This window comes from Calypte anna, chromosome 4A, assembly GCF_003957555.1.
Source record: "Calypte anna isolate BGI_N300 chromosome 4A, bCalAnn1_v1.p, whole genome shotgun sequence".
In the NCBI taxonomy this organism is placed as follows: Eukaryota; Metazoa; Chordata; class Aves; order Apodiformes; family Trochilidae; genus Calypte; species Calypte anna.
In genome coordinates, this window is record NC_044248.1 from 6,839,815 (window position 1) to 6,863,122 (window position 23,308).

Genomic DNA, 23,308 nt, shown 5'->3' on the forward strand with positions numbered 1-23,308 from the left:
CTCTCATGTGGTCCGTGGGAAAACAAATAAGAGCCTGAGTCACTCCTAACATGTCTTCAGGAACTCAAGGCATCAGATTTAATAGTCTATATTAAATGTATTATCCTTGAAATAACTTCTGGCAGTTTTGAAATGCCTGAGAAAATACTGGGGATTGGAATCTTGAGGAAGATCATCTTTAGTGCCACTGCAATTGTAAATAGTAATGATGGCAGAGAGATGAAAGCTTTTCTGCTGTTTTGAAAGAGAAATACATTACAGAAATCATAAAAGCACCTTCAGTGACAGCAAAGGAATCTATACAAAAGCTTTGCAAGAATAAACAGGATATTAGCTGAGATTCATTATTGCTCTTTACAGATGTCTACATTTAAGCTAGTTCAGCAACAGGATAAACCTGATTGCTGCCATTCTCAGTGAGCAGGAGGCACCTAGGATGTGAAACAGGAAGTCAGATTTCTTCCAGAGGAAGAAAAAAAGCAGAAAATGTAACTTTTAAGAAAGGTTTTCACCAATCTGTCAACAGCTCTCAGCAATCCCACCAAACATATTTGAAATATCTCTGGCAATATCAAAGAAGGGAATAAGCTTCCCTTGAGGATTTGCAGCCATTCTCACTACACCCAAGAAAACTTCCACATGTTTTGTTAAAGGATTCTTGTGTTATCTGCCATCCCTGCAATATGAACCACATCTCTCTCTAGTCAGAAAAATTTGTAAGGAGTTAAAAAGGTGGCATATATTCTTTATTGGGTTTTTTTTGGTGGTTTTTTTTTTTTTTAATCTTAACAAAGTTAGAAGGGAAATGAACAAGCAAAGAAAATGTAAAAAACACCTACTCTTTGTTTTGCAAGGAGACAGGGAGTTCTTGCCTGTGCTTGATGCAGCACTGGGCAGAACTCATCCAAACACAGGCAACTAAGGAGGGCAGAAGAGTAGAGATGAGAAATGGAAAAAGAGAGTGGCCAATGATCCAGGGGGAAACTGAGACAGAGCTGCTTGCTTTGTCCAGAAAATCTAAAACTCATCTAAATCTCCAGACCAATATTTTGATAAAGAGTGCTGGAGCTCTGCCACGAATTAATGAGCAGATTTTTTTTTCCTTTAAAAGATGCAGAGCTAGCTGGACAGAGCCTAACAGGGTAATTATCAAATTAAAGAGAATCATTGTACTACTGTGAACCTACAAAAAGACTTATAATTACAGATGGTTTGGCCTACCTTTGTTTTAGATGAACCACACATTTTCATATTTTTTGCATAAAATACATTCCACTACGTTGTCTGAAATAGGAGATTTACTCGTGTAATTAATCAAATATTACCTTTCCTAGACTGCTTTTCAAACATGAAAGCTGTATTTGCATGACATTTTAAGAAGCTGGTTGGTTAAGAAACCTGGGAACAGCAAAAAGCAAAAGTTTAACTTTCAGGATTAAGTTTCAGAAGTGATGGTGGGACCCTAAATACATAGCACGGTGTTTTTAGTAGCAGTTTATCTTTTCCTTGAGTGGCTGTATATATAATGGCAGTCATGGTTATATTAATAGGAATTTTAGATGAACACTTCTAGAAATCACTGTAATTTTTCTCTGCCCCTGAAAATTTTGTCTCTGCCCCTTTGCCTCATCATTGCATAGGTAAACACATGAGTGGAAACCAAAAGCAGTGTTAATCCTAAGTATTGTTGACTTGAACATAATGACTACACTCAGGTTATACTTTCTTGTTTCTTTCTTTCCTGACTAAACTATCTAGGCATGTCAAACAGAACCTTTCATAAAGTAAACCAGTGACAAAAATCAGAATATAACTACGGCTGTATAAAGAAGGAAAAGAGAAAGACTACCACATGAAAAGCTTGCAAAAAGAATTCTATAATGTTCTTCAGTGAAAATAAAACTTAGATGGCAATGTGTGCATGAAAAACTGCCCATACTATCATAACACAGCTGTCTGATCCAGGCTCTCAGCTCTTTTTCTTTAGTATTAGAACTGTTTCAAAATTCCATGGTCAAGGACTCAAGGTTGTCCCTTTCAATACTGCTGACTTTTGCTTGCAAATTCAAAACACAGAGAAGTATAGTTAAGAACCTACTAACAGGTTTAGAGAAATGTGTTCTAGTCTGGTGAGTAGATGTATCAGTTTAATGAGGGAAAATTATTAATGCTGTGCAATTGCAATAACCCTGACTTTAAAAAAGAATTGGCAAAAGTGGAATACTCAATTAGAAAGACGTGCAAGCATGAAAATTCTCACATGTCAATATTATCTCATTGAAGTCGTGCTTTAAAATGGTTTTAACATGCTCTCTGTAAATAATATTTTTGTTTATTGTCTCTGCATATTAACTAGCACTTACAGTAGATACTAAAACATCCTTAAGCAATCATTCAGCTTAGAAAGAATTGAATGACTCTCTCATGATACATTGTACAAACAAGCAAAAAAAATCACATAGGGGCATTCTCCTCCTTTCCAGAACGACATCTGACTGCTGAGTGAGTCCTTTTTCTCCAAAAGTGGCCATTCTGTACTGATGAAAGCAAGGAGATAGCTGGTCCTTGCTAAGTGGCTTACAGAACACTACTTCATTTTCACTTGTATCAAGATGCAGTAGTGGATGCTCTGGCTCTGTGTACTTGTGTCACAGGTCTCACTGACCACTCCTGACAGCTCCACTGTCATTTTCCATAGCAGCTCATGTTCCCCATGAACATTACTTCCAGGCACTAATTCAATTTTTAATTTAATTTATTTTATTTTTTTCTGTTTGCTGTTGGTGACCTATGCACTGATCAGAATGACCAGGTCCACCTAACTGGGTTTTGGACAGCAGTGACTTGCCAAACAAAAACAGGTATTGATCCTAATTCCAGCAGGAGCAGCAAAAACTCCACCAAAAGCTGATGTTGCATTGCAGTGTGCTCAGATGCTGGGTGATGCTCAAATTGAAGCCAACAGCACAATCTTATTTCTGCTTCCCTGCACATCTGTATTGCAGTACTTCAGACTGTAATTACATCCTCACATATATTTGCACAAACAAATCTGATAGTATATAAATTTAGTACAAGCTAGATATATGTGTGCACCCTTCTACAATCAAGAGACATATCAAGGTATATTAACACTAATTTGAAGTCCTGGCAGTCCACATTATTTCTCCTGGCAAATTGGTTATATTCTTTTGAAAATCTATTGCTAGGAGCAGCTAAAGTTACATTTATTGTATCAGCTCTACACCGTGGAATCACACCATCAGATTTTAAGTAGGTCTTTTATCTTTGTTATTATTAAAGAGAATCAATGGGGGAAAAGAAGCTTCAGAAGGCAGCATTTGGGTAGGTAAGAGTAGCTTTCAAAGTATGCCAAGAACACACATGACTCCATTCCCAGAGCAATGAGGTTTCCATACAGCACTCTAGAGCTGAAAGCTGGGGTTAATTTCTTGTCCCAACATGGGGGAAACGGGACTGGGGCAGAAAAACCCAACTACTGCAGAGCCTCAGCCCACAGGAGCTCAGCAGCCCTGGAGGGGCAGAGATACAACTAAGGAGCAAGGCTGCAAACCTCACAAAGGAAATAGAAAGGGAGGAAGGTGGCAAAAAAAACCCCAAAAAAACCCCCCAAAAAACCCCCCAAAAAACCCCAGACACAAAATAACCAAGTAGATGTCTGGAAAAGAGGAATTACCACCAGCCCAGAGAAGAGCACTGTCAAGGAGCTGAAGACCAGACTTCTCCAGGAGTAACATGATTTTTTTGGAAGCAAGGAAAGAGGAAGAAAAATTATACTCTATATTTTTATATACTATAATTTATATACTCTATACTATATATTATAAAATATATTTTATACTATCCTCTATATATCCTCTATATACCTCTATACTGTATATATACCTCTTTACTATATATATATATATATATACCATACCTCTATACTATAAATTATTTAAAAAAGTAAAATTAAACCAACTTTTTTACCCAGGATGCCAGATGTGGAACCTGGCAGGATGCCTAATGAAGGCATTACCACAAAGGAGCTCCTTCTTCAGAGTAAAATTCACACTCACTTTTAAGATCAGTTAAGGATCAGTTCTCTGAAGCCAGTGGCTTCATCACCCTACTTTGGTCTATACCATGGAGGTGCCTCCAGCTCATATATTGGATTCTCTTCACAAGAGGGATGAGATGGACCCCATTAGCAGGCATTTAGTTTACTAGACTGGACTCAACTTAGTCCAAACTAAACCTCTGCAAAACAAGTTTGGTGTGGAAATCAAGTCCTCAACAAGAGCTGGCTTGCTCTTCAGGTCCTCTCCAACTGCACTGCACTGCTTGCTGATGCCAATGATGCCAAAGTACCCTCCAGCTCCCAGCACAGCAGATTATAACCTTAAACCAACAAGATGCCCCTGAGAATGCTAACAGGACAAACCCTACCTTTCTGAAGGTGGTTGTAGATACTGGATCACCAATCTGGGATGTGTTTTCCAGACTTTTTCCTTTCAAGCACCTTCTACCTACCAGAATATAGTTCTCAAGTTTTACACAGATTTACATTGCAGGTCTTGCACGTTTTGTGAAGCTAAGTTAAACCCTATCTCAGCATAAAATATCCTCTGTTTCATTTTCATTCTAAAACTGTTAAGCAGTTCAATCCATTTAATTGTGCATGCATGATGAAGAAAAGCAGAATATTGAATAGAAAGAGTACAGAAAGGGCAGCTACTCCTTTGTTTTCCAACTTGATAAACATTTTCTTGGTGCAAAGCCATGTTCTAGTTCAGCATGTCTTTGCCTGGACTTTGTTCTTTTCTTTTCCTTTTAAATAACCATGACCTGGAGCATCCCTTTGGATAACAGAATCTGATGCACAGCCAGCCATGCATGTGCAACTGTCCCTAAGAGCCAAGCCTCAGCAGAAATGCTGGTGTGCATACAATCTTGAAACAAAAATAGCTGTCAAATCAAAGTTAATTTGCCACAAAAGAAAGCACTGATCCTCAGTAAGGAAATACCAACCAAGTTCGGGGTTTCTTAAAAAACCAATAGCATAGGGACTGTATTTTATGAAAGAAAAGTGTATTTTTTAATCTCTCTAATCTCGTTTAATGGTGAATGAAATGATTTTCCTTAAGGCTGAAAGGTGAGGGGCGGGGGGGAGGAGCAAATACAAATATTATCAGTTCTTGAGGGTGAAAAAAGTTTTAAAATCTCTGAGCAACTAAAAGAAGGAAGGGAAACACTAACAGTTGTACAGCAGGCTGTTACTATCACATGTGCCACCAAAATATGTTAGTTTAATGCTCCCTGGATGAGGGTTTCATTTTACCTCATTTCAGTGAATTAAGTCACGTACTACAAAGGAATTTGGACCTGCATGAAAGGAACAAGATTGATATCAGGATGAAAAGTAATGCCCTTATTAATTCAGGTCCAGACATTAAAGACAAAAATAAAATTGAATTACAGAGTATTCTAATATTTCTGGACTAGATGAAATTCTATATAAAAGCCTTTTTGATAGCCATATGGAGATGGGAGCTGTAATGGATTTTTAAAAGATACAACAGTGTGGTCAACATCTACTTGCAGGCTCCCAGAGAACTCCACAGAGGATGTTGTCTCAAAAGCTGCTTCTGAACAAAGAACTGTCCACTGGTGTTTCTCAGCACACATTCCTCCATCGCATCCAAAATGGCAAACTCCTAGGCTTAGAAGATGAAAAGCAGCTGTTTCAAGCTGAATGGTATGAGAATACATTGATGGTGAAGGAACTGCACTTCCAGGACACTGTAGAGAGGGTGCAAGCCTCTTTGGCTGAAGGAAAATCCTTACAGGTGAGCAGCTCATTCTGGAGCAGAGATGTGGAAGAGACATCAGCAAGACTCTTGCCCAATGCTCAGGAGGCTGTGATAGCATCCTTGAGCAATGAACATTCCTCAGGGAATGATGATCCATACACACCTTGGCAAAAAGCAAACTTGGAGAGGATGGAGAGGATAAGGTTGTAGGTAACTCCACACGATGCAGCATTAATTCATTGGGAGCCCAGACCATCTCTGGTGCATCACAAGACTGCTCCTCTTGGTTTTCCCATACAATATAAATCCAAGGCACCAATACTTGCTTTCAATGCCCTGGAGTTTAACACCCTCCCAAAAAGAGCAGCTCTGGAATACTGGACCTGGATTAGCACTTCTCCCTGGGCATTGAACAATGTCCTTCCAGAGACAGAATATTTCCCAGAGTTCAGTAGAAGCATACCACAAATCTCAATCACTCTGCTCCAAATCCAATATATATTCCTATAAATTGTCCTCTCTGATGTAAACTTTTATTAGCACCTAAATATTGGCTGCATTTGTCTTGAAAAATCCTAAACTAATACTCCACAGAACCTACTTCTCTGAGAAAGAACTGAGAAATGTAAGGCACTGCTTACACTGCTATATGCACCAGCATGAACTTAAAATACTATGATATAAAAATCTGTATGGATTAGAATAGTGGAACAGCAAAATGTCAGCAGCATTTTAAAGCTAATATAATTTGGACTGCAGAATTCAATATGATAAAAAATGATAGCCACTGTATAGTATCTCAGACTCCTCATACATAGCAGACTTTAAAAGAATTAATTCATTACTACAGTCATTCAAGGAAATTTCCAATATGGAATTGGGAGCTGTATCTCAGTGTCCAGAATCAGCTTTTGGCTCTCCTTCTACTAATCATGGTGCTGCAGCTGACCTGGTTTAAATGTATTTCTATAAAGACTTCATAATTTTTGGTGATGTTGCATATTGTATTCTCCTGAGCCTTTTAAAAATATTGCACTACAGTAAATACCTAGTGCCCAAAAATAAGGTGCATCATGTGGAACAGCACTTCTGCATCACTGAAATGCAGTGTATAAGTAGCATTAAAGCTTTATTTGAGCAATAAACACAAACGTACACTTATGGAATTAACCCAAGACTTTATTAGGATGCTCATTTGTATATCTGACTGTTTTATTTGTCTGTCTCTGTGTCTGTGTATCTGCAAAATTAAATTTGTTGGCAGAGGTCATATTTTGCACTGTATTTTTTATTATCTGAAGTGTAAAAAGATCACCTGCAAGTTTTGTCCAGCTGATGTCCTAGAGCCATGAGGTCTGCAGCTCCACTACCTGCAGTGTTAGGTGTATATGTACAATATAGAGTTTTCAAATTATTACAAAGCTATCAGAATACCCATAAAGCTCCCAAACCCATTAGGACTAATATTCTGATTCACCTACACTTGAGGATTCCAAAAGAAAGAAAAGCCTGACTGTCCACTCGTTAGCTGTTCAGTGCTCTATAAAAGAAAATTAGTTTCTAATAACTTCAGGCAACCTGTATGCTCCACAGTATTTTAGTTTATAGTGTTTGGGGGTGAAACTATTATACTTAGTTAAATGCTTCTCTTTGGTCCAGAAATGAGACAATATGAAAATATGTTGTGCCACAAGGTTTCCACTTTTTTTATGGTATTGCTTAGGTGAGGTGTTTCACTTCTAAAAATGTAATAGAAGAAATAAAATAAAGAAAAAAAATGCTGAAGTATTTCCTGACTGCTTTTACTCTGAGTTAGTAATAGTGAAAAGCTGTGTAATATTTTAGTGTAAAAGCTACTGATTTCCATTTTTTTGCAGGGATTTCCAGCAGATTTCCAGCATTTTACTAACATTGTCTCCAGCAGAGAGGAAGAACTGAATGCTCCATAATTGGGACCAAATGAGGGAACAAAAGCCAATCACAACAAAGGTATTATTTGTATTGGGCAGGGGAAAAGCCCACAAATTGCTTTGATTCTCCCATGTTAATTTTGCCTTTATTCTTCCTGGTCTCTGAATAGAGCCCTAGACTCCTATAATGTATCAAGTCCTATTATACTGTTATTTCTCCCAAAGATGGCTTATCACTTAATCTGCTTATACAGCAGCAGAATCAATCTGATTGACCAGGCTTTTGGTGTGTCACTGCAATTAGATCCTATCTATAATTGCACAATATTCACATTAGGAGTTAAATTGTCCTTTCCCAGGTGCCACTTTACAGACATAAGAACTCCAAAATTGCTGTGTATAATGTGGTTAGTGAAAAGCAGGAGAGATTTGAGGTGAGATAAACATTTGTAAGATACCTGAAATCTTGTATTTACTTGTAAGATATCTGAAAAGGGGGTTGATGAGACAGTTTTCCTGCTAAACCTTTCCATGGAGTACCCAACCAGGATTGTGCATATACACATGGCTGACACTTCACAGGAAAATCTCTCTTGTATTTTAAAGGTATCCGTCCCTGGAGACATTTTAAAAAAGACTGGATGTGGCACTCAGTGCCATGGTCTAGCAACTGCTCCAGTGGGTCAAGGGTTGGACTCGATGATCTCTGAGGTCCCTTCCAACCCGGCTAATTCTATGATTCTATGATTCTATGAACACAGAAACACAGGAACATTATTCTAAGTAACAAGCCTGCAGAGGTGAAGGTCTAATTCAGAGCTGCTAATCACAAATCAGGAACCAGAAGGAATTACTCCTTCAAAATCTGTCAGTAATATGGAGAAAAAGAAAAATCCAGGCTCTGAAGAAAATCTGTGGAAGAGTCATGCAGGATGTCTTGCCTAGCCAGCAGTATTAGAAGAAATATTAAGCATGATGCTAAAAATGAGAAATAGTAGGGTGCCTTTAATCACAAAAAGTTTAGCAACAAAATGAGAAAATCACTGCAGAACTTGTGATGGCTGAGACTGAACTGGACTGGAGCTGGCACAAGCTCTGGTACCAGCAGCCCCAGGGAATCAGAGATCCAGGGCAGACACAGCCCCTTGGCTGATGGAGGCTCCACAGCCTCCCCAGGCAACCTGTTCCAAGAGTTTTTCATATTGGTAGAAACAAACCCCACAATGTAATTTTTAAATGTAATTTAAGGCCAGCATCTCTTGTCTTTCTCATCATGGATATGGAAACACACCACATGCCTTTCCTTGATGGGTCCTGTTATTATGGGGCCTACTTTCCCCTCTCCTTTTTTTCCATGTCTTGTCTTCTGTAGACTGACCAACCCAAATTCTTTCATTTTAATTAGTAAGTCTTATTTTCAAGACTTTTGCTTGCCTCTGGACACTCTCCAATCAGACCACATGTTTCTGTACAAATGCCATCCAAAACATATATTCAATATAGACAAAGACAAGGCAATCCCAATCAGTGAAAGATATGCAGCTGGTGCTTCAAAATACTGGATTCACCAAAGCTTATTTACTGAGAAAAAACACAGATAAAAACTGTGCATGAAAAGGAAAAATCTGTTAAAGAGCCTTGGTAAGATATACGAATGGCACAACTATTCTGTGAGAAAGAAAAAAACTCTAGCATAAAAATTAGCAGAAAAATGAAAGCAATAATCAGAAGGAAAAAATCCTGATAATTAGGATGAACACAGAATGTCAAGGCAAAGAGAAAAAAGGGAAAAACCTTCTGGAAAAACATAAGAGAATAGAATTGGATGCCGAAGGTGGCAGTGAAAACTCTGTGATTGTATGGACAAGAGAAAATAAGAAAGACCTTGAATTTTATTCAGAACGTAATTTAATTTGGAAACAGAAAAGCTGCTAACATTGATATATAAGAAGCTTTTTGTTCTGCTTTTGGAAAGAATGTTGATCTTGAGACTAAAAGTGTTTCCCAGTCCATCAGTAGCTAAGTTTCTTTTGCATATTTCCATCTGGTCCTATAAAATAATAGAAAAAAAACAAACAAAAAAAAACCAGAAAAAAAAACCAGAAAAAACAAAACAAAACAAAACAAAAAAACTATGGAGGGAATTTTAAAAATCCACTACTATGGTGCTGATATTTAAGGGACATGAGGCAGTTAGGTAACTGTGTAACGTAATACATTTGCCTGATATCAACCCAGACAAAATAGTGAAAAAAATTAAACAGGATTTAACTGATGAAGATTGAAGTGAAAGGAATGTAATTAATGCCAGTCGACATGGGTTTATGTAAAATAGGTCTTGTCAAACAAATCTCCTTTTATTCTTCGATGAGCTTACAGAGGTTTGGGTGATAAAATTAAGTGCATAGGTGTAATACACCTGTACTGTATTTGACTGACTGGTGCATTTCTTACAGTGTTAATAAAAAGTAGTATTAGACAGTTTTAATAGTGCGCATGTAAAATTTATTGAGAACTCCTTAAAACATCAGTTTGAAGCAGTGATCATCAATAAGAAACCATTAAGTGGGGTCTGTTTGAAGGTGCTACTGGTGGTCCACAGGCATTTGTGGCCCTGTTTGACCTGATTTTAGCAAAAACTTCATCTATGTTCTGACATTAAACTCAAACATATTCCCAAGAAACTTTGAAGAAGACAAAACTAGAAGAATTGTATATAAAGATAAAGACCAGGCAGTCACACAGAACAATCTGTCTCACTTACCAAGCCAGGCCAATTTACTGTGTTGTACCTAAATGCTTAAATCATGTTTAAAGACTGGGATTTCTCTGGGAAAAAAAAATAAATAAAAAGACAGAGCATGTTCCTGGAAATACTACAATCTGTTTCTCTTGGCAAATTTAATTTTCTCTGTAGGAGTTATGTGAGAGAAGCCAGAAGACAGTTTTATAGAAACCTGGGGTGATAACAAAGTGTGCGAGCCTCACAAAACCATCTTCTTGACAATAATTAAGGAAGTGGGTAATATGTGGAAAGTTTTCTCTGGTTATTCCCCAACTATGTTCCCTGCTTGCAAGAAATGCCCACTAGATGCAGCTTCTCACCATTACACCCCCAGGAGTTATCCAGCAATGGGCTGAGGTGTTACCTGTATTGAGCAGGTAATAAAAAGGGACAAAGGTGGCATGAACCTGATGAAACTCTCTGGCTGTGCATATACTAATTTGCAGTCTAAGATACACTATGTAACATATTCTTAAGGCACACAGAGAAACTTAAAAAGCACTTTAAAGCTGACCATTTTTCCATGTAGTCCAAAGTTCCCTGTAATCCGAAACTATTGCCCAGAAAACTGTACCTGAAACTGTCCAGTTATCAGAAATTAAGAAAAAAGGTTCCTGTACCAAATAGAGAAATTTATCAATAAGTGCATGAAATGCAAAGCATAGTACAGTTATATTGTACATTCCAAACACAAACAGCAATAGCAATTATAACACAAAATGCATATTCAATTATCAGCTACAGATTCAGAGCAGCAATAACACTGAAATCACTACATTTTTCCAGGGACACACAAGAGCTCAGCTTGTTCCTCGTGAAATTTCTGCAGTGTAACATTAGGCAATGCCATACAAAATTGGGTGATAGAAGCCCTTAAAAAGTGCCTGAAATTCTTAATACATTCTTGTCACCGTTTAACACTGGCCCGGCAATTAAACTGAATGACAACTCTGCACCTATAGACTTAAACAAATCCATTTTGAGGATTCCATCATACCTACAACACTTTTTTTTTTTTTTTTAACAGCTACAAACGTGTTAGCTCATGCTTTTGCTTCCTCACAGTACGTAGGCTCCTCCACAAACAGAAAGCATTTAGTGAAGAGAAACAGAGAGCAGCTCTGATTTTCTGTCCAGTGGCAACTGCATCCCTCCAGCATCACAGTGGCCCTTTGCTCTGAAGGAGTTAACTTTCTGGCTCCTATTCGCTGCAGTACTGCATAAACACTGCACATTATTCTTACTGAGCATGCCTCATCTTTCCTGTCTCCACAGTCTTGGGCTGTCAATCACCTGTCAGTCCCCACCACATCAGCACCGTGCGCATCGCCGGGCTGTCAGCACAGCAGCTGATGAGACTCTGCTAAGAGCTGTCAATCAAACTTGTTTCTCTTATCTGTTCAGGGAAATATTTTGTCTCTAAGAAACAAAGAACCTGGGCAACAATGGATCAGAGTCTAGTATTTACACTTTCACAGGGATAGAAGGCTCTTAACAGGAAACTAATATGTTTTATCCACAACCAGGAAAAAAAAAAGTCTGCTCCATTAGGAGTATTATCTGGTTTGGTTTGGTTAGATCCTGTTTACTTCTTGACCCAGTAAATCAGGGTGTTATAAATCAAAGCAAATTTCTTTCTGCTCTTACTGTAAAATGAAGGTTTACTTAAGTTTCTCTTGAATGTAATTGTGTCCCATCTCTCTGGTTTGGGAATCTTTTCCTGTCTTTAGGCACTGGAATGTGGGATCTTTCTGTCTCACTCTAGTCAAAAAGCCAGACTAGAGAAAACACACATAATTTACACTTTTGTTACATTAATATAAATATTTATTTTCTGTATGGTTTCTCATTAAAACTCAATTTCAACATCAAATTTGATACCATGAGTAGGGTTCATAGATAATAGCAGACCAAAAGAATAGCTGAGGGGCATAAACAAGTAGGATAAAACATAAATTTTCAATGGATGTTTGAAAGAAGATAGTATCTTCTTTCTGGTATGTTGTACTAGAGAGGCAGAATTTCAGAAGGTAAAGCTCTCACATCTACAGAAATAAAATACTGAAGGAAGACAAAAAGCTGCAAAGATGGGGACAGCAGTGATTATAGGTCTGAACCAGAATTCCTGCATGAGAAGTTGAGCTGGGGCAGAATTATGTTCTGCAAAGATAACTGGGCTAGGTCTAAGAAACCTGGTAATCAAATTAATTAGCAGTGGTGGATCACTGAGCTAAACAGACTCTTCCCAGGGAAAAACCAAGAATCTTTACATGCTGTGCCAGACAGATATACAGACATATTTAAAGCTGCCTCAAGAATCATTACATGGTGCTGTCTGGTGCCAAGTTAAGTAAACATAACCCAGTGACTTAAAATCCCCATTTTGACCTATATCTGGTTTTCCCTACAAATTAAAGAATCCCAGTGCTGATAGTTGAGGAAAAAACTTGCAGTCCCAACAGTGAGAGAAGAAAGGGAGAAAACCACTTTTCTTAGCATAAGGAGGTGTGCTGTATCTAACACAATAAGGTGAAAGGCAGGCTAAAAATATTTGGTGCTTTTCAGTAAGCTTCAAGTTGGGACCATGAATTTAAATCAGCAGATTAGTTTTCTGAGATTAAAAAAAAAAAAAAAAGTGAGCTCACAACCCTTACAATTTCTTGGACAGAACTGTATATTAAAAGTTAAAAGAAATAGGAGGCAAGTAAAAATAATATTTATTTTAAATCTTGTAAGACACAATGATTTACAGGGCTGCTTCATGTGCTCACACTGGCTGTGGGGTTGGGCTGTCCAGGTAAGATCAGAGTGCAGAGAAACCAGCTGGGAAAACGGCTGTGATATGAAATCCATGGAAAGGAAAAGTTCAAAGCAAGCAGGAAAAAGCCCCCAGAGGGATTTGGGGCTGCAGTCAAAAGCAGAGAAAAGCAGGAGAGAGAATGTAAGTTCTGCTGCAACACTCTGGGAGGTTTTGAAGGAAGCTGGGGCAAAATGCTGTGGTTCTCCTGGTCTCCAGCAGCTTAAGGCAAGATCTGGATGGTTCCGGAGAATAAGGAGGGAAAAGGACAGGGAACCACCATAACAGAGAGAAAAAATGTGGCTGTGGACAATATAAAACTATCCTTCCATGCACACACATATGACTTTTTCTGGAGTTTGTTTATCTAGAAGAGAACATTTTAGTTCCCAAAGAGGGAAACCATTGCCCAAAGGAAAGAAAATGAGGTGGCAGCCACAACAGATATCAGAGATGTAAGCAAATCCCCAAATCCCTCACAACCTGAAGTTAAGACAAAGGCAGGCAATTTTGAGCTGAATCCTGGAATGGCAAAAGGTCAGCATCATTTTCAGCTCTATGAACAACTCAAAGTATGCCTGTTTCTCTTTTCTAGGGCCTAATTTTGGTTTCCTCCATTACTATTTCTGCCTGCAAGAGGAAGAACAGTTTGTCTTTTCTCTCTCAGTCTCCTCAGATGTTTCTGATGCTCACCACATACTGAAGAGCAAGCATGCTGGGTGAAGAGGAAAGTGTCACACAGTGTGGATGGAGAGCAGGCACTTTTGTTTCATCTCTTCCAAAACTCCACACTTGGTGCTGCCACCACTCAGCATCCTTTAGCTCCTCTAACAGGAGCCTGAGCCCACTGGCCAGTGATTTCACCAGTTACTTGGAGTTAAGGTACTGGGTGATTTTATGATCTTTGGGAGATGCCAAGACCTTCCATAGCTGCAAGCACACACCAGGCTCAGGAAGGCAAAAAAAGAGAAGACCTCCATCAGGTGTCTGTGCTTAGTGAGGACCTGCTTCAGGTGGAAGTGATTTTCTGCTAATTTTTATATCCCCTGGGGATTAGACTGCTCTGTTCCTAATTCCTGGATGTGTTTGGAAGACAGGGTTGCTCTTCACCTACCTCTCCTCTGCACTCTGCCCCAGCAATGCTGGAGATGTTCCAAATGGGGATTTGGACAACCTGGCACCCCTACATCTGCTCTCAAAACCTGCTGAGTAGGCAATGATGGTCCCAGACTGGAACAGCTCAAGAATGTGCTTTAGAGTATCACTAAACAGGAATACTGCTCATGTCAGAAAGAATCACTAATACTGCACTTCAGAATTACATAAAGATTTACTAACAAAGGAACAAATGAACAGAAAGTGTCCTGTACACTGAGCCTGAATTCCAGATGCTGAGAATAACACCACTAAAAACAACACCAGTTTGTGCAGAGGTCAAAAATTAAAACCAGTGGCTTCTAAAAAACATGCCCACCATAATTTGATCTCTCAATCATGCTTATCAGCAGCAAAGCTAAGACCCAGAGTATTGCCTCCTACCACACTGTCCCAATTACAGATAGCACAACCATTATCAACCATTTGTGACAACAGGAATATTTTATTCTTTGACAAATTCTTTCATATGCAGCACTGTTTTTCAGAAACACAACTCCCTCTGATCTAACTGGACATTAATTGCTTTTTTTGCTGATGTATCTGTGCCTCCTGGACTGATAACACAAGTAGCAAATCTGATATCTGACAAGTTGACTCAACCTAATCAGGACAGATCAGCTGTTACTAACGTTGCTAAAGGCTGTAATTTGAGGACCTTTACAGAGTTATCACTTGCTTTGAAAGGCAAGAAACTGTAATTCTGTCAACACTAATCCCAGATCGTCCCTTCAAAGGGGCTGTTATTTTTTTCTCCAGGAGAAGGTAGCACTTGTCAAATAAATACCTGAGATAATTGATAAAAGGAATTAGAGGTATGGGAGTGATACCCTGACAATCAGGCACTCTCACAACAAAAGAACCTTGCAAGATTCAGAGCAGAAAGCAGAGCACAAGCTGTCACTGTGAAGCAGGGGTCATTCTCTATGGAGTGAAACAATTGGCAATAGAGTTTTTCACTGTTTACTTAGCCCTCTGTTGCTAAGTGCTAAACCTGAGTGAATTATTCCCTTCAAACAATTTGTGCAATGAATCTTTTCCCCCTTTTTCCTGCTCAGTGTATATAGGCAATGGATACCAGTTCTTTCAGATTTATTCACTGCTTCACTTTTATTCAAGCTTGCTTTTAGTGCTTGGAGGAGAGTATTCTGGACTTCCACTGCTGTTCAGGTAATATCCAGTGCAGGTCCTTAATGTGTGCACACAGCATCAATTCATGCAGCTGATAGAATAAGGATTATCTACACAGGTAAGGTGTAGCTACCAAACTTTCTGCATTCCTTTTATATATATATATGTAAGAAATATACAGTTATATTTATATATATTCAGTAAAAACACTGAAATTTGCTACAGAAAGTTACCTTCCTGTAAAGATTTTTGCCCAAAAAACTCAATGCTCAAATGTTTGTGGAAACCAAAATAACAAAGCATTCAACCACAGCCAAAGCAAATTAATTAAAAAATTCTGAATGTTATACTGTATTATTTGCCCCACTCCCTAGGAAAGAATCTATTTTCATGTACTAAAATTCAGAGGAATGCCACCAAAATAAAAAAAGAGGAAGGAAGGAAGGAAGGAAGGAAGGAAGGAAGGAAGGAAGGAAGGAAGGAAGGAAGGAAGGAAGGAAGGAAGGAAGGAAGGAAGGAAGGAAGGAAGGAAGGAAGGAAGGAAGGAAGGAAGGAAGGAAGGAAGGAAGGAAGGAAGGAAGGAAGGAAGGAAGGAAGGAAGGAAGGAAGGAAGGAAGGAAGGAAGGAAGGAAGAAGAAGGAAGGAAGGAAGGAAGGAAGGAAGGAAGGAAGGAAGAAGGAAGGAAGGAAGGAAGGAAGGAAGGAAGGAAGGAAAGGAAGGAAGGAAGGAAGGAAGGAAGGAAGGAGGAAGGGAAGGAGGAAGGAAGGAAGGAAGGAAGGAAGGAAGGAAGGAAAGGAAGGAAGAAGGAAGGAAGGAAGGAAGGAAGGAAGGAAGGAAGGAAGGAAGGAAGGAAGGAAGGAAGGAAGGAAGGAAGGAAGGAAGGAAGGAAGGAAGGAAGGAAGGAAGGAAGGAAGGAAGGAAGGAAGAAAGGAAGGAAGAAAGGAAGAAAGGAAGAAAGAAAGAAAGGAAGAAAGAAAGAAAGAAAGGAAGAAAGAAAGGAAGAAAGAAGAAAGGAAGAAAGAAAGAAAGGAAGAAAGAAAGAAAGGAAGAAAGAAAGAAGGAAGAAAGAAAGGAAGAAAGAAAGAAAGGAAGAAAGGAAGAAAAGGAAGAAAGGAAGAAAGGAAGAAAGGAAGAAAGGAAGAAAGAAAGGAAGAAAGAAAGGAAGAAAGAAAGGAAGAAAGAAAGGAAGAAAGAAAGGAAGAAAGAAAGGAAGAAAGAAAGGAAGAAAGAAAGGAAGAAAGAAAGGAAGAAAGGAAGAAAGGAAGAAAGGAAGAAAGGAAGAAAGGAAGAAAGGAAGAAAGGAAGAAAGGAAGAAAGGAAGAAAGGAAGAAAGAAAGGAAGAAAGGAAGAAAGGAAGGAAGAAAGGAAGAAAGGAAGAAAGAAAGAAAGAAAGAAAGAAAGAAAGAAAGAAAGAAAGAAAGAAAGAAAGAAAGAAAGAAAGAAAGAAAGAAAGAAAGAAAGAAAGAAAGAAAGAAAGAAAGAAAGAAAGAAAGAAAGAAAGAAAGAAGAAAGAAAGAAAGAAAGAAAGAAAGAAAGAAAGAAAGAAAGAAAGAAAGAAAGAAAGAAAGAAAGAAAGAAAGAAAGAAAGAAAGAAAGAAAGAAAGAAAGAAAGAAAGAAAGAAGAAAGAAAGAAAGAAAGAAAGAAAGAAAGAAAGAAAGAAAGAAAGAAAGAAAGAAAGAAAGAAAGAAAGAAAGAAAGAAAGAAAGAAAAGAAAGAAAGATATTCTTAACCCATGCAATTCTTTAATGAAACTTGGTGGTCACTGAATACAAACAAGGTACTGCTTCTCACTGTGGGGGTTACCTCTGTCTCTTACAGACAAACTATACTTAAGAAATCAGGCTTAAAATTAGAACAAAAAAATGCATCTCTTACTGTATCGCTTTGGTCCATCTTCCAAACAAAATGAAAGGGTTAAGGTTGCATCGTCTTCAAAAAATTCAGTTGCAAAGGCATCCCACCAGAGGTTGTCACTATCCTAGGAAGCAACAAATCATTCACTTAACAGGAGGCAAAATGAAAAGATGTTCATCCTTTGTAAAAGAAATTTGACAGGATCACACATTGTTTGTGCTTCTTCACCTATGATTTGGAGGTTTAGGTGTTTATCTGATATTTCCAACTATTTTCTTAGATGGGCTTCACATTCTAATTAAGAAAAAAGTTTACTTTATAATGCAATGAACTCTTTGATTTAATTGAGCACACTATGTAAGACCTTTCATTCTCATGATACATGTGGGTTTTTAAATGTTAAAAAATGTTTTATGAGTTGCAAATGAGGTGATTATAACGTTCCCCCCCTTTCATGGACTGTGCGTCTCAAGTGCTTGGTCCTAATACCAAAAACCCCTCAGAACTTAATTCTCTAATGCTATATAACCCGATTATCAGCATGAGTTGACAAGTTATTTAGAAAGTAAATATAATAGCCATTCCACTCCACAGCATCCCATATAAACACAGTGCTACAGCATGTTCATTAAATACCAGCTATTTGCTTAAATCTAATTGTTGTGAGAAACCTTTACTTCTGAGTGTGACACTGAGACAGGAGAACTATTTTAAGGTGATCTGTGTATACTTAAGACTTACAGTAACACACACTGGAACACAGCAATTATTAATATACTTGTAGGCTATAGAGTTGTAGTTATATAGCTATATAGTTGTATACATAGAACTTAGCTAAAAGCAAAAGTACAAGACAGAAAATCACCTTTATCCTGGCCCTAACCAGGACAATAGTGAACAATGTGAAGCATGCACCAGCATACACCAGTACCCCAGTGCAGCTGGTCTGGTGGCTGTGACACCTGAACCAGGCATTTTCAGAGCTGGGTGACAAGTGGCACCCAAATCTCTGTGTTTTAGCAAGTGATCCAGCTTGTAAGGCTTTAAGACAGAAGTCAAGCAACAACAGAACATGCCAACTGTTTCCTTCAAAAGAGATTTAATAGCTGAATTTGAAATATTTGGTGCAATCTCTTCTGCTCCTTTGAGGCCCAGAGATTTAAATCACTTGCAGCACACAGATCAGCAGCAAAGCTGGAAAAGTTGTCCTGGATGTCCCTCCTCAGAGCCTCTCTATCCCACATGGCAGGGGTGGGCACCTCTTATTGCCTGAGCAATATGGAACTCAGATAGAAAACCTTTTCTACCCACACACAAAAGAAAACCCAGAGACAGAATGCCAATTTAACATCTATCATATTCATTACATCTACACATGCAGAGAAATAACTCTCTGGGGATTTTTTTACTTCTGCTCCTGGTTTTCCTGATGACATTTTGCTCCAAGCTGCTGAGCAGGTTAACTTTCCTGCAACCCAAATTTCCTTGGACTTTTGCCAAGCATTCAGTGGAGAAATGGTAAGGACAGGGTCCTACCAGAGCACTCTGAGAAACTTCCTGGCTGGATCAGAGCCTGGAATTCCCCTTCCTTGCCCAGGATCATCCCAGCCAGCAGCAGCAGGACAAGTGACACTGCCCTGTGGTACTTGCTCAAAATTCAGTCACACCAAGAGGTATCAAAACCTTTCCCAGGTCTCATAATTCTGTTGTCACAGGAAGCCACTTCTCTTTCCTCTTTTCTGGTGTAAGCCTGATGAGCATTTCCCCAGGTGAGGCATCACTGCACTGACCTGCAGGGTGACTACAGATTATTCATGGTGTTCAACAAAAGCTCAGCAACCAGCTTCTGACAAACACCTCTGGGCACTGACCCTTCACCTGGGACAGCCCAATGGGTGAAGCCCATATGAGAGTGTATTGCCCAGCAAGTAATTATGAGCTACCACTCTGCCATTTGCCAACAGAGAGCCCTGCAGTTTCATTTCACTGGGAATTTGGGGTCATGTCATATGGAAGGAAAAGAGGAGGGAAGGATTTAAGTGCCACATACCACATTTGCAGCTCCTGTTAGCTCAGAAGTTGAGTATCATGGGAACTACTCATGCAGCACCCAGTGACACAGGAGGCAAAATGAGAGCATCACATAGTGGGAATGCAAATGCAAGGGGGAAAGGCAGAGAAGAGCAGGGAAAGAGCAAGACCTCATCTCAAGCCCCCAGATATTTGCACTCACTCTCACTTACAGTAAATCTGAAGACAAGGAAAATGTGGAGACAGAATTACTGTAGATTTCCTCCCTGGACAGATGAAACATCCAGAGCCTGTATACTTTTTGAATACTGCCCAAGGTCTTTATCTTATGGTTTTGCATATTTTCTGTCAGCAAGAAGGCAAAACAGAAAATGCAACACTCCACCCCCATAAGAAAACCCCAAACCTTTAATGAAATACATAAATCCACTGTCAAGCTTGGATACACTCTGCTGATTAATTCTCTGCTCCACCCTTGTCACAGGTGGGCCCGACTGCTCTCACAGTGAAATGGTGAACAAAACCAAATGAGGTGTCCCTTAGCCAAGCTGAAAGAGGATCAAGTTATTATAAAAAAAATAATAATAAAATCACCCCTTTTTTCTTGCAAAAAAAAGGGATGGTGAAGGCAAGGCTGCCCCCAGGCATCTTTAACTTATGCTCTGACAGGTTACAGGGGATTTTGCCAGAGTAATTATTTTTCTATTCAACAATAATGAGAAATTACCATGGCAACCTCCCTTTCACGTAGTGCACTCACACACTCAAACACTGAAATAATGGCCTAAACATTAAAAAAATAGAAATTAATACTTTAAAAATATTTTGTATTAAAATAAACTTCCCGAGTGGGTCAAAGGAGAGAAGAGAGCAGAGCCAGCCAGCAGCTTGGGTCAGAAGTGAAGATGCCATGCTGCTGTAGCCAGCTACTCAAGCAGCAAAGCATCTTCTGCTACAGTTGTCATTGTTCCCTCTGATCCCCTCCACCCCTGGTATTACTTGTAATTTGAAGCATGGCTCAACTCTGAACAGGTTCTCCAAGTAAATGGAATCCTAGGGTTTCAATATTTTGTCCCTCTCTGATTTCTTTGGCAAATCAGATTTTAAGTGCAATGATGGGTTTTTTCCCCCTCCATCTAATGGTCCCACATGTTCTCTGTGTGATCTGAGAGTCAAGCTGGGTTCTTCTTTGCACCTTCCACGCTTACTTGATTAAGAGTTTGCAAGCCAAATGAGGCTTTTCTACTTGCCTCTGATGGTGACTGCTGAACCAAAATAGATCTTACAACTGGAATATAAGGCCAACTGAGCCTATGGACTTTTCTCCAAATTCCTTTATTTTTGTTTAATGACTTTTGGAAGGCAGAAGGGAGTTCATGTAAAAAGTCAGCACACGAAACAACACTGGGGAGAGGATGCAGACACCTTGCAGGACAGAACTGGAAATGTAAATGATTTTGATAGATTTCAGAAATTATCTGAAATGAAGAAGAAATTCAATGAAATAAAGTAACAAAAGCAAAAATACCAAAAGGGGAATAACAGGCTAAGAAAATGGTCCAGATAATGAGGCAAACACATCAGCAATCTGTTGCTCTTGCACACAAGAGAAATGTCTTGGACATCCCTTCGACTCCATAAGTACATCTCTAGAAAGACTTCAACTAGAACAGTCCATCCACTTCTGGAGTACAGTGGCCAGGTCTGGATCACCCACTCTTAAAGAATTCAGCTGAGACAACAGGAAACACTGAGTTCAAGCAAACAAACCCCAAAAGACTCAAAGGAAGCCAGGAGGGAGGATGTAATTGTGTTCTGTATAGGACAGAAGCATCTCACAGAGAACGTGAGGACACTTTTCAACCATATGAAAAGATTGCTCTAAAGAAGAGCAGTCACTTCTTGGTGGCAAACTAGGGCAGAAGGAGTAATAATTGGCTCATTTTGTTGCCATTGCAGCTTAAGTGGTTTAATCTCCTGTTACAGATTTCTAGGCTGTTTTTTTTGCAGAGGGAAGGAGCTGCAGACCACAGCTACTGTGATCCTATGAAAGGTGGATGGAGAAATCCCATTCACTACATCCAAGCCTTAGGCAGAGCTGCCCCATCATGGCAACTCCATAGTTTGTACCCATCCAGAAGCTGATTCTTCTGTTTACCCAGAAAAAAACACATCACTTTTGGCTGCACACTTATAACAGGTGTAAATATTATATTTAAAAACAAGTCATACCTGCAATTCTGAATTCACACAGGAAACACATCTGTTCTGAAATGAAATCTTTTTTTTTTAAATCTAATCACTTTCCAGGGAAGAACTGAATTTTAAACATCAACCTATGTGGCTTGGCATTGGACGAGGCAATAATAAAAAGAGATAGGGCCCTTGGGAACTTATATATTTCTTCTGGCACCCACAGCCCTTCCCTATTGACACTTACTATTTTCAGAACTCTGTATGTCCACATTCCTGCTGGCAACGTGTGCATTTCTCATATTCTTTCAAGTTAATGCTGCATGAGGAAACTGCTGTCTCCCCAAGGAGAGAATGGGATTCCTCTCCTCCTCTCATTCCCAGCAAATCAAACTATGCTTGAGCTTTTAAAATGCAGTTCAAGATGAGACTTTGCCATTAAGCACACCTGTAAAAACTGCACAGCCATTACAAATTACAAAACTCACAAGGTAACTCTCATAAAAAAATCCTGACGCTAATGTTTGCCTTTGGAGCACACTGACAGAACATTAAAAATAAAATGTCTGAATACAAGAAACTCATAACTTTCCCCATTAGCTTTAAATTAGACCTTTCTCAAGTCTACCCAACATATTGAAGGTTCTGATAAAAATTCACAGAATGAGAAAATTAATAGGTTCCATATATCTTAATATACATTTGGATGTTTGAGTACTGATCTGTAGGTCTGGCCCTGCAATGCATGATATTTTTATGAACTGGCACAGGGGTTTTTTTGCTATTTAAATAAATCCTACATGGAATACCAATACTCTGAGTCTTAAATTTATTTTCTTGGAAACAGCATGAACAGAGTGAAAGAACGGAATACTTCCCTCTAGGGGGTGGTTGGAATTAGATGATCTTTAAGATCCTTTCCAACCCAAAACATTCTAGGATCTATAGAATATGATTTCATAAAGCATATGAAGCCCATATTGTCAAATGGCTGCTATCACAGAGGTACCAGAAGATGCATACCTATCTTACAAACAGAGCAACTTTGCTGGCAACACGTGGTACCTTGTCCAGTTATTAAAAACATCTGAAAAAGGTGAGCAATCTGCTTGCCCAGTGCTGATTTCTGAGAACCACTCCCATTGCTTTTGCATTTGTTATTCTATCTAATTTATTTCATCTTAAACATAAAGCATGCTTTACACTGTATTAAACATGCCTGTAATCTTTCAGCTAATGGTATTTTACAGAATCTTCAGCTCCCCCCTCCCCCTACTAGGGTTGCCCAATTCTATTCCTTCCATTTGTTATTTCACACATATTCACAGCTTTAATGGTGTTGCTTGCTTTTATTTCACTTACTAGTGTGGCTGGGTGCCATCTCTCAAACAATGTGTAGTAAAACTGGCAGAAAGATTTTAAGACTTGGCTTTGGTCATAAATAGTTTTCTGTTCCATTATATACTTGTAACTTCTTGCCAAAATGCTGCTCAGTGCCCAAAACATCAGTTTCCTCGTGTTACTTAAAAATTAATTAAATTATTGTTTGCATTCCACTTTGGTACTTATCTTTGTTTGTACAGTTAAGAAACAGCACCAAGTTTCTGGTTTATTGAAAAGGTAGAATACAGTCATGCA

General features: G+C 38.8%; 1 protein-coding gene across 9 annotated transcripts in view; it reads right to left on the reverse strand.

The window, feature by feature from the left end:
- The window catches only part of LDB2 (LIM domain binding 2), a 212,977-nt gene that overhangs the window by 121,061 nt on the left and 68,608 nt on the right, over positions 1 to 23,308 (reverse strand). For all 9 annotated transcript variants that reach the window (XM_030450154.1, XM_030450153.1, XM_008495587.2 and 6 more), the window contains one exon: positions 17,468 to 17,570. In XM_030450154.1, the coding sequence (XP_030306014.1) occupies positions 17,468 to 17,570 (103 nt within the window). The remainder of the gene's footprint in view (positions 1 to 17,467; positions 17,571 to 23,308) is intronic.